Genomic DNA, 17,695 nt, shown 5'->3' on the forward strand with positions numbered 1-17,695 from the left:
ACTTCCTCATTAGTCATGGGTATCACTCCTATGTGGTTAGTTTTTAATTTTGAAGCATTTTGACCAATTTAACTACTTGGGTGTAATTTTGAGCTATAGTTAATTGATTATGCTAAAATTTTCATTTTAATTAAAATTATTAATATGGCAACTCAATATTATAGCTTATTGGAAAGCTAATGAAAAGTTTCAAATGTTTGGATGTTGAAAAGTGACTTTTTAAAGTGCCAAAAATGTTTTAAAATTAAAATAAATCAATTTCGGAATAAAAAGGCTTATTAAACTAATAAAGTGATTTTAAAATGGAGTTTTCCAAGAAGTTCTCGAGTCATTAGTCTCTAGAGGACAAAACCCCTCTTGCAAAGATCACTATTGGTGGCAGAAGATGTATCCTAACTGATGATTTGGTCATTGGGATTTTGTAGTTGGATTTAAAGTTTGAGACTCTGTAATCTGTGAAGTTTTTGTTGAAGATAAATTTGTTTTATTGGTTGTTTCAAAGTTTCAGAGTTGGATAATTACAAGGGAGTTTGGGTGCTGAAATTTTTACCAAGTTCTATGAAGATATTTCATTGTCTATCCATCCAATGTTTTGTGGGAAATCATTAATCTCCACCTCTAGGTGATTTGTAAGGAAATTTATTGCTATTTGGTTATTCATTTGCAAATATTATTCTTGGTTGCATATCCCAAGCATTTGTTGTTGGGTGAGTGGCTATACTATTGGACAATGTAGTGTAGGACTCAGTATTCCTTATTAAGCTTGATTCTCCATACCTCACTAGGTGCAAGTTTGACTCAAGTTGAGGCAATAATAATTCCAGTTTGTGAGGAGTGTGCTCAACATGAAGCTTAGTGGTTGTTAAATAAGAGTTTATGTGAGGATTTAGGCTTATTGACAAAGATCAAGCCACCTATTTATGTTGGGTATGGGCATTTTGTGTCCTAATCATAAGAATAATAACTTCTTTTTATGTTGGTTCCTTGCTGGGTGATTGGTTAACATATTACTGTTTAAGGTTGTATGAAAATTTAGACATCAAGGGGATGTTGAGTTCATCTCTTGAGATAGCATTATCTTCGAGGTTTGGTGCATGTGTCCAAAAAATAGTGTGAGCTCTGATGGCTGCTCTTATTCCTTGGTGTATGCTTCTAACTTCTTTTGGTTCATAATAATCCATGTCTTGGAGGAGTGCACAGATCGAAGATTTGTGGGGGCTTGGAGATGTCCAAGAAACTCTGAGTATTAGACCAATGATGAATCATGATCACAAAATCTGCAAAATACATGTCCCCTATTGCAAATCTTTACATCTTCACATTCAAAGCCTAGAAAGGATTTTTCTTTTTCATTGTAGACAAATTGTTAGTATACAAGGATTGTCATAGACAAAGTTGGCATCCTATATTCAATGTTCATTATACAGTTAAGTTACATGGTTAAGTCACAGTTGGCAAGAGAGGTAATTTTTGTAATGCAAAAATACACATGATTCCTATTCAGTTACCATATATATTATTAAAAAATTAAAACAAAATGCCCAAAGGCTGCAAGTTTCAACTACAAAATGATAAAAAAATCTAGAAATATGCAGCTGTCGGTAATCATTGCCTCCTAACACTGCATGAAAATCAGAGCTAGAGTCACTACTATTGCAAGAGACTATCTCATTCTGATCCAAGGGAATCTCAAGCAATACATTATGTCCTTAATTATCATGTTATAATGCAGTTTTTAGGTTTGGGTTTTGTGCAAAGGGATGTTGGAGCCCACCTTTGTTTTTCATCAGTTTTTTATTTTTTTAAATGAAACTTTTTCTCACTAAGCTCTAGGGAAGGGGTATCTATCCCTTGGATGTTTGGAGGATGTTTAGGCACCCCTTGTCCATTGTAGGGACTGTTAGATGTTCCTAGTTATTTCTGTAACCCTTGAATGCCTCTGGGATGTTTCTGATATTTTTTTGTTTTCAAGGGACAAACCCATTTGGCCAGGCGCATGTCCTAAGATAACATAGGCTTAAGTGGTTGAAAAGAGTTCACGATATCAGAAACATATGCTACTTTTTTGTATTTTGTTAGTATTCCAGTGTTACTGCTATTTTGTATCAGGATTTGTTAAGTTACCATAAAGGGACACTAACAATGATGTTGCTGACTTTATTATTTCTTATGTTGCTTTGCAGGGAGGACTATTTCTTAGAGATTTAAGTACCTGTTTCCTACCTGTGCCAAAGAATGTCTGTCAAATATCTAGAGGCTCAAATTATGATTTTAACTCTTCTGTTGTACAGTTTGTCATATCATCGCCAGTGGTATTTTTTTTAAATTACCTTGTGTTGTTTTCTTTTTTCAGAATATTTTATTAATAAACAATTTTTGATGACCTGGCTGGTTTCTCATTTATGGCATTCTTAGATAATCATAAGGGTGCAAGGGCACATGTTAGTGAGGGATAATGCTGACCTTGTATTCATAAAAATAAACAATTGACATTAAAATTTGGTTTCTTCTTAATAGTTGACAACACGTCTTCTATTTATATTTAAAACTATAAGTTGCAAGTTTTTGGTAATTGCTATAAATGTAACCTGCATCCCCCTTCTAAAGAAAATTTGTATGTATTGATGTATGCTCTTGGGGATATATTTTGCTTTCTATAAATCATATTTACTATTTGTCCTTGGTATGTACCAATGCAAATTACTAATTTTCTAATATAACAATAAACAAATAGCTGTTGAGGGAAACATATGGATCAGTTCACCTAAAATATTCAATTGGATGAAGATATTTCCTTGAACTAGTGGTAAAATGATGTCAGTTACGTAATAACACATTTTCTTAAAATATCTTATAATTTTTTTCTTAAATTCTTTTCTGATAATAGGAAATACAGGCATAATTTAAAGTGATTACAAGTGATATTCAATCAAGGATTATGTAGTCATGAAAATAGGTTGTCAGTTCATTATTGAAGCACAATCAATCAGGTAAGATCTATAACAAGCAGTCATCAAATTATCTCGAACCTCCAATATATTGTCAAACACAAGCATAACTAACTTTGGCGACTTGCTTTCTTAAAATGCCCTAAGAGATCAAGATTGAGACTTTTAATTTAAAAAATCTTTCCAAATATGCAAAGGAATATCCTTGTGTAAAAAGTTTTGACAGCCTTTCAATGGTTTCAAAATAACAACTTTTGAGTTAAGGTTCCAAATTGATATACTTTGAAGCATAGTTTGCAGACTCAAACTCAAAGAGTACTTAGCAAGCCAAAAAAATTCAACTTGGCAAAAACTCGGCATATATTGAACAAAAACTCAAGAAAAACTCAGCAACTCTGAAAGTACTAAAATTTAAATTCTCTTAAAGAAACATATTTTTTTGTAGAATTCAATTACAAAAGGTATTGAAATAGAAATTGACATCTCAATAGAGAAGATACATAGTTTTATAGCACTAACATCATGTGAAAAATACATCTAATCCAATGTTTTCTCTGCATCGACACTTCTACCCACAATTTTTTTACATCTATAAATATGTGAGAGTTAAACTTGAGAGTACTCGGTCTGCAAAAAAAATTGAGAGTACTCGGCTACTCTGAGAGTACTTAGAGAGTTGGCAAACTATGCTTTGAAGGTGTAGTAGTACTGGAGTAGTGAAGTCATAGTAATAATCAATATGCTATTACACATTCTTAACAGATGATATTTAGTTTATGTTGGGTCAGTGCTTAATTTGATCCTCATGGTTGAGTTGTAATATCCCATTCTAATGTTATTGACTACATCAAATTAACTTTTAGATATGAATCCTTATGTTTTTCAGTTTCAAGTGCCAATGCATCTTTATGTTACCAAGCAATGTATATAGGAGATTAGAAAAATATGACATTCACAACACAAGTATCATAGTCAACTATAGTACTATTGGCTAAAAATTTTGTACGTCACTAACTACGACTTACAAAATTATGACTTTAGGCAACATTCATGAGATTTCTCTCTCCTCTCAGCAATAGGGGAGTCTCCCTTCTTACCGTAGGTGGCTTCAATAGGAACTTAACTGAAATTACAAAAAATATGGTTTTCTTGATGAATTCCTCTTTTTTCAGGAATAATTTGCATACAACTCTAACTTTTCAACTTAACAAAAAGTACCTTATTGCTACGATAATACCGGTGACCCTGAAATTGACGTAAGAACAACACCAAGGGCAGCAGTTTACTTTTTATATTTTGTGAAACAAAAACAGGAACCCAAAGTCTCCTGCATTTGTCTTGAATAAAGGATTCAAGCAAAATAAATAGTAAGGCATAAAGTCTCTTACTAGGTACTCTCAAATTTAATAAGAAACACTTATAACTGAAGCCCAAAGTCTTCAGCTCTAAGTAATCAGCCATTGCTATCTTTTACAATTTGTCCTTCTGTAGCACGAAGTCTTCAAAAGTTCAAATTGGCTCTGAATGCAATATGCAGCTCAAAGTCTGCACGATTAGATTTAAGTCCCTCTTGATCAAAGCTCCAAAATTCATAATCAATATCCAGAAAATGTCATCACATAAGACCTTGAATCAACACAAAGTTTGAAAGCAAGTTGCCTCTTTTATTGATAGCAATTTAGATTTACATGCAAACACAAAGTCTTAGAGTGCACATATAAACTGGTAGAATTTTCTTGACTTGCCAAAATATGATTATTTTCAATGAGCTCCCTCCTTTATATGGGAAAATAGGAGAAAGAAAGCTGGAGGAAAATGTGGAACAACCTCAACCGCCTTATCTCTAACTAACTACGTTGACTTTATTCAAAGTTGCATGCCTAGTGCAATTGCAACTTGGCTACATCTTACAAATTTGCACATGATACTATCACATGCAATTACATCTTGTTTTTCCATCACATGTAATATGTCAATGACAAATAATATTCTAAGTTTCTTACAAGACACAAATTCTATTACATCAAGCCTTATTGGTCTTCATGCTGCTACAAGATGCCTAATATTTTACGATTGCTGTGCTCATGTTTGATGGAAGCATCTCGAACTGGAGTATGAATATGCATCCTTGATTGTTTCGTTGAGTGTTCATTGACCAACTTGAAAACACTTTATACTTGTAATCATTCTTTCACCTCCTTGTAAGCTCCATCATGTGATCACTCTTTCTTTGCATTCCTCTTTCTTCTTTGCATGTTCGGGGTTATGCCTGTTGTCGTTATTGAGTTTCTAGAAAAAATCATTGAATGTTCTTTTCAAGCATAGATGGGTCCGTAAAAGCATGGATTTGGGCAAAGTATGAGAGGGAAAGTGTTTGGGATGATTGCTGACAGCAAATGAGCAAATTGGTTGAGCTCATAATGGCTCAAAAATGAATAAAAAAACCAAAAACGTCTTTTTGGAGTGGATTGCATATGTGGACAATGAGCTTTAAGATGTGCAAATAAGGAGTGAAGTGTACTGAAATGGAAACATAGCATGCTTTAATAGGTGCAATTCATACTACATATCCGACAAGCATTTGAGAAACTCTTCTTCATCCATAGGGCAACCATATGCAGGTTCATGGAATGTGTATTGGTGGGATTTATACTTGTAGTCACATGAGGGGAAAAGAGGGACTTGCTTCCATATTAAAATGAGATTTTATCTCCGACTGCATATGCAAGTAAATGGGACCTTGCGTATGCAACTTGAAGAAGACAGAAGAAAAAGAAGAACAAGAGACAAAATATATACAAAAACATGCAAATCTGAAAATGGAAATGATAAGACTTGTATACACAACACAACAAATATATACAACAAAAACCTTAAGAAAAATAACAAGGAATCAAATCTTTTTCTCAAGAAGCGAGAGAAGAAGTTGTTTTAAGCACTTGTGAGAATTTTGAAAATGCAATCAAAGAGATTTCTTGGATTTAGAAGATTACAAGATGAAGTGTTAAATAGACTTCGAATCTTGACTCAATCCTTGCAAGAGATGAGTCAAAATTCGTAGCTTGCCAAGTGTAGGAAGTTAGAGCAAAATATTGCATCATTTTAGCAATTGTTTTGACCAAGCAATATGCAACATGCAAAGGATTTGGAAAATGACGTCCAAAGCATATCAATTGATTAGAAGACTTGAATACAAGCTAGGAAGGATAGGAAATGCTTTCAAACTTACCTTGATCCAATCACTTGCTGTTTTGGTGCAAATTGCTCAAAACTATGGCATTTTTTAGCAAAATGTGCCCTAGATGGGTTGAGAATGAAGAAAACACTCAACAAACTCCAATTTTTTTAGTAGCTTGATGTGTTCTTTGGGTGATTTTAGGCAAAAATGGCCCTTAGATCATCAAAACCGACCAAGAAATGCTCAAGTTATGAGCATTTGAAGGCTGCAAAATCTGTTTTTCGAGAAAATCACCCAAAAAAGTGAAGTTATGAGAGCCAACATGTGTTTTTGGACTAAAAATCACCACTTTTGGGTGTTTGATCAAAAAGTCTCATATTTTGAAGTAAAAGCGCACTTTTGGAAAGCAAGTACACATTTTAAAACTCATGCAATTGCTTGGAAAACTGCCACCATGAGCTTTTAGTGAATAACTAACTTTTGGAGACCATTTACATGTTTTAGAAAGACATGCAATTGGGCATAAACTCGCCACCTCGTGCATTTACATGTTATTAAAACATGTATTTGAACTTAAAAAGTATATTAAGTGGTAATTTTAAAAGATGTATATGCAAATAGGTTAGAAAAACCCCATTTAAATGCATTAATATAATTAAAATAACTTATACATGCAACAACATATGTAAATGATTAGATTTTCCCACTTACATTAATTAAATAAGTTTTAAATATGTAAATACATATTAAAAACCCACTTAAACACATTAAAATGTGTTATTGCATATAAAATGTCCATTTAAATTAATGCTAGGACTTATAATTTATTGGAAATGGGTCTTCACATAGTCTTTTGCATGCAGATATATACAATATATAATAAAAAACCTCACTTAAGTGCATTTAAGTGTCTTATGCAATTAAATTTAATATCTAACTATAGTTGTTAATAAAGTAAGATGAAAGATAGTCTTGAAATAGGCTATTTTCATAAAACATAAAAAACTATGGACAAATCAACTCAGAATGAGTTGAAATTTTAAAATAGACCACAAAATCCACTTTCGATATCAAATATAATTTTATATTGTGCAATTGCCAATAAAAAACCCCCTTTTATGAGGGTTTTTAATAAAAAGATGCAATTGTCCTTAAAAATCTCACTTTTTCCCTTATAACTAAAGCTTGACAACACTGATTTCGACCTAAGTTAGCTCATAATGAGTGGAATTTCAAGGGCTATTTTTCTAAGGCAAAAACAAGACTAAAGACTATTTACAACACAAAGAAAAGATGCACAAGTTTGCCAAAAATTGAGCATTTGTAGTTAGGGAAGAAAAACTCTTACTAACAAACAATTGGGAATAATCTTGACAAAAAAATCTTCAAAAGAACACAAAGAACAATACGGAGATAATGAATTGTTTTCATGATGCCTCATCAATGTGTTAAAACAAAGAGGATGTGCCTATGAATTCATGAGAAAATTCTGTAGGGTTGCCTCAATTTTGTGATGTCAAAATTGAGGACAAGTACTTATTGATCATTCAAAAACATGCTAAGAAACATGGCAAAATCAAGAAAGATTTTTCATCCCAGTTTATTGAAAGACTACATATCCCAGACCTTAGCAATGGTATGATAGATGGGTTTTGTATAATTCTCAATTCACATGTACTACTCCTCTAGTGGGATAAGTGATAATTGTTTTGAGCAATAAGCTAACGTTTGTTATTAGAGTCAAGCTAGCTGTCACCTTTGTGAAGTAGTTTTAAATAGCTTTTACTACAACTACAATTTTAACCAAGCAACATACTTTCCTTGATCTCGACACGTTAGAGGTGTCAATGAATTCCACAACTTATCCATGTAGAGACTCCCTCTAATGTTTTTTTAATTTTTGACATTTGAAATCAGAATATAGAATACAAACTTAGAATTTACAACTGTTCTATATAATCAGATATAGAAAAACAGTGTTAAGTTTATCTGCTGCCATACAAGTCTGATTATATCTACATTATCTTTGCTGTTACAAGTTTCCTTGGATTTTGTTCATTTAGGACTTTGGCATTTCAATACAAAGAGATCTTATGTGAAACATACAATGGAAAAACTTCAAGAATGATGATGGAAATATTGAAAATAAACTGTTGGTTGTTGAAATTGACAGCTGCAATCATAGATCTTCAGACCTCTGTTATTGGTCATGTGTCTCTCTGTTGGTGACGTTTTTCATTCAGCTGGAAATATTCATATGTGCTTCCTTATTATATTCAAGTTCTTCGTTCTTCTTGTTTGGTTCAAGAGTTTCTGCCTGGGCATCGCAGTTGTATGACTTGGCATCATTGTCTTTTGTATTACTGGTTTTATCCTACTTGGCATACAGCTTGGCACAATGCGTTGCTGTTTTGTTTTGTCTTTATGCTACATCCTTACGTTGCTGGAAGCTCTCACCGTCCAGTGATGCTGTTATTATAGTCAGCAGTTTTCAAATCAATGAATATCTTAATGCCGTCTTGTCTTCCTGTAATGGCTGCCACATGGAATTTGGTGGTAATTCTTTATACAGCTGAAGAGCCATGGCTATCATTTTTGTCTTTTCAATATATTGCAAGAAAATGATGGATGCTTTTTTTGTTGTTATGATGATCTTTGTGATAAAGTTCTGTGAAGGGTATATATTTTATATATTGTGTGAAGCTCAGTGTGTGCCAGTTAGTGGTGTTATCTGCAATCGAAGTATTCTGTATTGGCAATTTTCACGCACAGGCTCTGAGATCAGAGTTTATGATTATAGAGTTTCAAATCTGCAGTTCTTATTCATTCTATTGACTATGATCAATAAGAACTGAGTTTTCTTTGTAATTTTATCATGTTTTGAGTTTATTTTAGAAGATACCTGTGTATAGTGAAGGATTCTTGGTTTTTTAAATTTCTGATCACTGATTGATCATAATATGTTGAAATAAAGGGCAGAGATATTGTAATTGTTTCTTCAAAGCTGAATAAAGGATCAATCTTTCTGAGGGATGGGTTGTTTCCCTCGTAAGGAGGGTTTTTCCCATGATAACTTTTGGTATTATTTTTTGTTTTAATTTATTGCATTTCATTTGTATTGGAATTATATACTGCTGGTTATAATTTCAACTTCGGTAATTGATTGTAACTTATTCTCCAATTCCACACTCCAAACTAGCTTGCATCCCCTTCTTCCAGCTGTGACGCAGCATAATTTAAGCATCCAAATCCGTTGAATATTTTGTCACTGATGTCAAAGTTTGATGATCAAGGTCTTATAAATTTTGGAGCATTACTCAAAGTAATAGAGAATTGAAGGAAATGTGGATCGAGTTGCTTGAACCACTTGGTTGCGTGTTTGAGTTCCTTGGTTGTGTGCTTGAGTTGCTTGGTTGCTTGCTTGAGCTGGGGTTTTATGCTAAAATTGGCTGCTTGTCTGCATCACCTGCCTGATTGCCAGCTGCTTGCTTGTGCCAAGAGCATGTGCCACATCATTAATTGAATTTTCAAATATATTGATCTCCTGTGTTATTGAATTAATCCTTGTATTGGTGTGATAGTTTATGGCACAATTGCCACTCATGTGGGTGATTAATTTGGTATGATAATAACTCATGGATGATGGATTTTGAGCGTAAACTATACACATACACACAAATATACGCGTCATAGGTTTAGGTTGAAGGAGCAAAGAAAATAGAAGAAGAAACTAGAATCAGATAAAGCTCAAGGAAGGAAATTGTGGAAGACTTGAACCTGAAATTGTTTCACTTTGAAAGTTAGATAAATATCTGACACATCTGGATCTTCTGAAGATAAATTAGAAAAAATATCATGTCATTAAACAAGGTCATTGGTGCACAAAAAATGTCTACCAATAAAGGTGGAGTTGGTCTTGAAGAATGTCAAAGCTTGAAGTCTGCAAAAGAAGAACACAACACAAATGTTTACAGCACAAAAGATTGGACACCAAGAATTAGAAATGATGCTTTCAAGAATCTTCCTATCTCAGGACAATCTTTTATGATAAGGTTTTAGAATTCTTTCTTTTATGGTTATTGTTTCTCTTGCAATTGTTTTGGACAAAAGCTGATCAAATGTAGAACGTTTGAAGAAATAATTTCAAACTTATGAGTAGGAATTCTTTTTCTCCTTCAAGGAAGTACAATGTTGTATTTATAAATGTAATATCTTTGGTCAGATTGCAAAATCTTGTAAAAGTGGTATGGCAGATTTCTCTAAGAAGAACAAGGTTGAGGAAGAGGTCAAAACAAAGGACGTCGCTAATGTTTGGGGGAAGGAGGATAAAAGCTATAGAGGAATCCTTGTTTGTGCCAATTGCCCATCATGCAGAAAGTGAAAAAGACAAATGGTACACAGACAATGGTTGTCTTAGACATATGATTGGAGACAAGAGCACATTTCCCACTCTCTAAAACACTAATGATGGTAAGGTTAGATTTGGTGGTAATGTATTTTAAAAAAATCAAAGGTATAGGAACACTTGTTGTGAATGATGGTGAGACAAAAGTTGAGAATGTTTTATATGTAGGTCTGAAAGAGTGAAACACAATCTATTAAGTGTGAGTCAATTGTGTGGCCAAGGTCACACTTTAGTTTTCAATTCAAATTGTTGTGAAATTAGAAAAAATGGTAAACATATTCTTGATGCAAGTAGGGCTGCTAACTATCTATACGTTCTTGATGATATCAAAATGGAGGATTCTGGAGTGATTCCCCATCGTTGAATTGCTGTTTGGACGGGGAGTTTTTAGTGTCATAGTCTTTCACCCCCATTTTACCTATGTAGGTTTGTATTAGTCATTGATGTCATAGTAGGAGAAGTCAAGGGGAGCAATATTATTTCAAAGTATCTTTGTTTTAGTTTGGTTTTAGATGGAGTAATCATCAATGACAAAGGGGAAAATTCTTGATTATTTTGTAATGCCCCGCCTGGAGATCCTTGGAACACAAGGATAAAACATGCACTGAATAATTTTTTTCTTAAGATAAGTTACTTAACAATATCATAAAGTAATCAAGTGCAATAATAGAATACCAAGAAAAGGTGTGGAGAATAGGGAACATGGCAAGACTCACATGTTCACCCACACCACTGGAAGTCTTACATCTACTTCCAAATATCTCCAAGCTCAAAACTGCAACTCACAAACCAAAGATCACACGAATCATGAGAATGTACTATGGGGACATTCTCTTTCAAACCCAAAGTAGAAACTCCTAGCATGGTAAGACATACAAGTCCATATCCACTAAACATATCATAATCATGAATCTCAAGTAGAGACCAATAACGATCATGCAGAAGACGAGGGCTCAAAGTTACCACCACTCATCTACTAAACACCATGCTGAAAGTTAAATGTTGACTCCTGAAATTTGGCTAAGTCTGAATTCCTAAAGCCCTGAAATTTCCTAGAATCTTTATCTTAACTCGGAGAGGTCTGGAACCTATCTCAAATGAATCGTCGCATATATTAAAATATATCTTAAGTATACTTAAACGATATATTATAAACCCCATAGAAAAATTTGTTGAACTAGGAAGGTGTGCAACCCTAAAGGGTACCGAAAACACCCTTCAACTTTCAACCTAAAAGTCCAAAGATACCTGTTGTTTGCTCGAGCAGGTATTTGCAAGAAATCAAGTGACCCTTTACAATAGCCAGGTGATACCTTTGGCCCAAGCGATATTTTTCACTATAGCCAGGCGATACTTCTCAGTATGGCCAAGCAATAATTCTCAGTATGGCCTGGCAATACTTCACCAGTATCGTACGATATTTGTCACTACTATGTGCAAATTTTTTTTTGTATTGCCCAATAGTGAACAAATATTGCCCAAGTTCAAAACTAGAAAGCAAAACAACAAGTCTAGAAGGCAAACAAGGTGAGAAACTCCGCACTAGGTAGTGTCAAAACCTCTGTAGTCGAAGATAAGTCACTCAGAAGCATGAAATATAAAACACCATGCAACAGGGAGTAGAAAACATCTATCCATCTAATCCATAACAACATATGAAGGAACATGCAGAAAGCAACATTGCAATGTACATACATGGTTCATAAACCAAACATCATATGAAGGAAAAACATAACATCAAAGCACCAACACAACTAGAACTCGTGCACAATTCCTCCCAACCATAATAGCATCACGAGACCGCAAAGGCCCTAGCCATCCCCTACATGTAACATCCCAAACTGCCGACTAGATAGTCAGAGCTGTCTTATGAGGCAGTTACTACTACAAATGTAACTAACATCATAAGAACAAGAAGATCTAACATGCTAATCCATCAAAGCATAGATACTCCAACTAGTAGTGAATCACATCATCTAACCACATGTCAAACATCATAATATAGGACTGCATCAAGTGAAACTAACATCAGCTAAACATAATATCCAAGCATTCCAATTAAAGCATAAATCACAAGGAAACATACTTCGGACACCTGAATACCAAGTGAACATCAAGCATCGGTCTCAACTAGAAATAGAATATCTTTGTACATCAGTCCCTAGCAGTGGTATAGGTAGCTACGCCTCCCAACCACGTGGAGCCTGTAGGTCCACTCCCGTCGTGCCGATGGAGATAATGATCCAACCACAAACACACATAAAGAAAACATCCATGACTAACACTCACGCTAGATAGTAAAGATGACTGAAACCAAGATCATGAGACAATGCAAGGGGATCAGGTCCTGGCTAGACACTTTATGGGTCAACTATATAGGGACTCGCTAGAGGGTAAGTAGCATGGCATCAAGTAGTCCAAGCTAGTATCGTGCAGCATCAACTCCCCGGAGAGGCATATGCACTATGTCCTCGGACTTAACTGAGTGCTCACATATCAAGTGTCCTCAAACTAAATCAGGTGCTCACTTACTTTTTATTATCTTAGATTTATTATCTAGTAATTTATCTACTTATCACTTATTAGAAACTTCCTCACGCCAACCCTCTAGAAAATAGTCACCAAGGTTGCGAGAGAAGCCCCTCCATGGTGCTACCCTATCTTACATCCCATGCTCATCACATGATGAGTGCTCGTAGGTAATGCATATTCCCCAACCCAACCCCAATGAACATAACTCCATCGATAACAACCGGGAGATCGGGCCTTGCAAGCACCTGAAAAATGCACGAGCATGTGGTTGTGTGTGGGTGCACCAACATCACGAAGCTCATAAAACAAGGGCTGGATGAGAACACAAGAAAAATAACACTCAACCAGCCTATATCCAAGAGAACGGATTCTACACAAATCCCAATAAACAATAAAACCATAGATCATGAACTCACTCAACCAGCTTCAATTCGGAAGTATGGATTCTACACGAATCCCAATGATGCAACCAAACCATACATCATGAACTCACTCAACCGGCCTCTATCCGGGAGTATGGATTCTACACGAATCCTAGCGTCCATGAAATAACAAGGGTTTGACCAGAAACAATAACACCAAGTACAAAATCACTCAACCGAACACAAAGTCAGGAGCACGGATGTGGCATGCATCCCAATGCAAACATAAAGATGAAACAGTGGTCGGATTGACATCCTACAGATAATCTAAATCCACAACCAACACCATGCTAAGAAAACCCGAGAAAACCGGGGGGCATGCAAATCAAGGTAGAAACCTCAAAACTCAAAAACTTTGAAATTAAAACCCATTTTGTCTTAGGGTACAAAAGCCACGAATATCAAATAAAATCTTGGTTTGGAGTTCATGTGCAAAAATAGCCAACATAACGATGCAAAACCCCAAACCCCCATCCTAGAAAACAAGGAAATGCCCATACCTGCCTAACTGGGTAGAGCCATCAACCAGAAACGGAGGGGAACACTAGTTCTCAACCTCCTAACAAACAACTACCAAAAATGGAAGAAGAAACGAAGCTGAAACAATAAAACGGGAGAGCCCTACCTCGCAACCAAAAGGGCAAATACGGAAACACCAGCAATAAAATAAAAACCCTGCAGAAGTGACCGAAAATCACAGCAATTTGAGGTTTCCCTAAGTTGAATCTTACAAGACCAGTCTCGCGACGATCCCATGCCCATAGCTCCCACAATGAACAGAACAGTATTTCCTCATGAAGAGGATTTGGAATTCGCTCTCAAATTTCTATTTCAAAAAGTGAGAAGTGAGGAATAAAATTCTTTTTTGGATATATATTCACTTTTTAAGTGAATAATGAATTAGGGTAATTAACCAGGTCACCTTGTTAAACCCTAAATCAACCCAAGCGAAAATAGGCTATTCCAAGTAATTGGAATTCAACTACCGCAAAGTTGTTGGGAATTAAATTAAATAAGATAAAGCCCAAAATTCCCTTAAATCAAAAATCACAGAATTCCTTAATAACTTTTGTGACAATTGCGAACCTCTAAATGCACAGACATGCTCACGGGTCTAATCACATAATGCAAATGAGTTCAGATTTATTAAATTATCAAAGGGCTTAATTAAAACAATAAAATAGGGTACATCGACTATATAAGGATGACATTGGTTAAATATGAACAATTGAATCACTAACTCCATGTGCCACTACCAAGGACATAAATCCTGCACACTAAACAACATGATCAAGTGCAATTGCATATAATAATATAGCTGAAGTAATAAATGCATTAAATTACATTAAATAACCATTTTGCATAAATTACCGAAACGAACAAGATAAATATTCGTAGCACATAACCAATGAATCCAACATGGACAATTCATTTCTAATTATTTAAGCATTTAATAATGGTTGTTTAAACAACATGAAAAGACACTTAAAACAGATAAGTGAACATGGTCAAATACATGACTAACCACTGCTATAGGAACCTAGTCCAGTGTAGTAGGATAATAATACACAGTGCAATCTCTACACACATCTCAGGGTAATCATGGAACAACCTCATGATACCATAGCAATCCTAGTAACCACTGACACAAACCTCAATGAAACCATCAAACACATCATAATCTCATAAATCAGCCATAAGCATAATCAAAGCAACTGATACAATAACATAAATCCAATCGCCTTAAGGGTGTAGACTACTCATGGTCCCAATCATGATCACTTCTTAAAGAAAGATCAACAAGGTTGTATCCATCAGGATGACTTAAAGAAATCAAATGGGAGGCACTACAATTTTGTTATTGATGTCAAATCATGATGATTAGGGTTGTATAAAATTTGGAGGATTACTTAATGTAATTGAGAATTGGAATGAAATGGCTATCAAGTTACTTGAGCTACTTGATTGTCTGGTTGATTTGCTTGGTTGCTTGCTTGAGCTGATTGGTTATCTACTTAAGCTAATAGCCTATCTACTCACGTGCCAGGCTTGTTAGCTACTTATTTGTGCTAAGATCATATGCCACATCATTGGTTGAATCTTTAAAATTTCAAATATCAATGTCTTCTATGGAGTTCAATTAATCCTTGTTTGGTGTGATAGTTTGTGACACGGTTACCACATTTATGTGGGTGATTTATTGGGTGGGATAATAATTCGTGGACTAATATATATATATATATATATATAAAATGATTTGTTACAAATTCATGTTTAATGATTGGTGGCTCTATTTGAAATTGACCATTCACCTTATTTTGGTGTGACAATTTGATCCAAATGACAACTATTTTGTAAAGTTCTCTCAGTGTGGTAGCTCCAAAACTTTGTAAGTGTCATTGAATGGGGGATGGTTATTGAGTCAAGTTTGATGATGAAGTCACACGCATTGATAAAGGATTCGAATATGCATGTTTCTTGTCATGTAGCAATATTTGTTATTGCTAATTTTGTATGGTGCGGTGTTTGTATTGTGTAGCGTTTATGTTGTTGTATTGTTTTTTCTTCCTAAATTGGGTAGTGATGATTAGGGTAGGAAAACAATTTGTGTTGGTGTGAAAATACTTTGCTTCAAATTTGTATGAAAATCAATCAATGACAGGGCATAAAGGCATGAGATTAGATTATTCTTGGGCGTGAATGGGAAAATTGGAGAAATTGGTGCTAGGATGGATAGGAGCAATTTCATGTTAAAATTCTGAGTTCTAAATTCAAGCTTTTTTCATGTGACAAATTGTGCAAATAGGACTAGGGAGCTTTAGGGTTGAAGAAATAACAACTTAGATGCAACTTCCCTACAATCTCATGATGAAGATGAGTCCTTAAGAATTCCTCCTATCTAAGTGCAAAGACTTTCCCATGACTTTGAAAAATTTGAGCAATGGTTAGGACAAGAAAACTCCAATCTTGAGGTCATCTCCATAGTAGAGGGTTTGAGGAGGATAATTCATGAATCATACTAATGAACATTTTAACAAGCTATTTTCCCATTCCTAATTTAACAATTAAATAAAAATAAAAGATACATTACTTTTCATAATCATATGAAATGCAGTTATAACAACTACTTTGCATATTCAAATGAAATAGATCAACGGTTATAACAAATTAATTGAATCCTAGTAAATTGAAAAGAGAGTAACTAATTTAACTATATCAACCATCCAAATTGTTGGTTAATAGTTTGTCTTCCTTAGATTTTGGTTTATACCTTGACTCTTAATATGCCTAAAGTGATGGAAAACAAAAACAGTTAACGACAAAATGGGTCTATGTAGTAATCTATTAGAGACCCCTGAATTGAAAGGTACAAATCCCTTATGGTGCAAAGATTTGCAAAGAATTTGATTTTAGTAGATCAACTAATTTGGGGTATGCTCTTAACCAGAGAGCAGAAGATGTATAACCAGAATACCTAACACTTCAAGCAATCTAGGCCAATTTTAGATTATAACTCACAACCTCCTCATGAGAATATCAACATATGATATCCACCAAAACTCTAAGTAATGGTGTCGAAAAGATCAACACTTGATGTTCAACATGTACTCAATAAGGCAATTGTTCAACATATGATATTCACCTTTTTGATATCACATTTGAGTATTGGTTTCTAGAATAACAATATATGATATTCACCAAATACATTGGGTAATGGCCTTTAGAATGTTGAGATTCAAGATATCTACTAAGTACTGTGAGTAATAATCTCTTGAACATCAAGTTGCATGATATTTGTTGGGTGGATATTTTGCAACTAACAGTTTTGGGTAAAATCGAGTCACAAAATAGGATGACCAACCACAGTGTGTGAAACAGAGTCTCTCCAACCTTAAAGGGAAGCCTCTCCTTCTCACCGTTCCTTGGATCAACTCAAGGTAAGCAAGAAGTTGAGAGATTTTGTAAGGGGTTCTACCAATATTCGTTCCTCTTAGCTTTTAGGAAAGAATCCACTTACCTGCGGAGCTAGTAATGGGCAAGATGAAACCTCAAACTACACTTTCATCTAAAGTTGTAAACGGTGATACCGATAAACCAACACTAACTCAAAGGCTAGCTGAAGGCGTACAAATTTCGCTCTAAGTCTTGTTTTAACCTATTCTATAAGAATAACCTCTACCATTGGGGCACAAAGACTTTCAGAAATAGG

General features: G+C 34.7%; 1 protein-coding gene across 1 annotated transcript in view; it reads left to right on the forward strand.

Moving 5' to 3' along the window:
* Positions 1–17,695, forward strand: part of LOC149534923 (Prolyl oligopeptidase family protein) — a 147,749-nt gene that overhangs the window by 106,211 nt on the left and 23,843 nt on the right. Inside the window, exon 7 of the mRNA XM_089804285.1 lies at positions 2,184–2,312. Within this exon, the coding sequence (XP_089660411.1) occupies positions 2,184–2,312 (129 nt within the window). The remainder of the gene's footprint in view (positions 1–2,183; positions 2,313–17,695) is intronic.

Source organism: Cupressus sempervirens, chromosome 10, assembly GCF_028749045.1.
Source record: "Cupressus sempervirens isolate cs-2001-9-10 chromosome 10, ASM2874904v1, whole genome shotgun sequence".
In the NCBI taxonomy this organism is placed as follows: domain Eukaryota; kingdom Viridiplantae; phylum Streptophyta; class Pinopsida; order Cupressales; family Cupressaceae; genus Cupressus; species Cupressus sempervirens.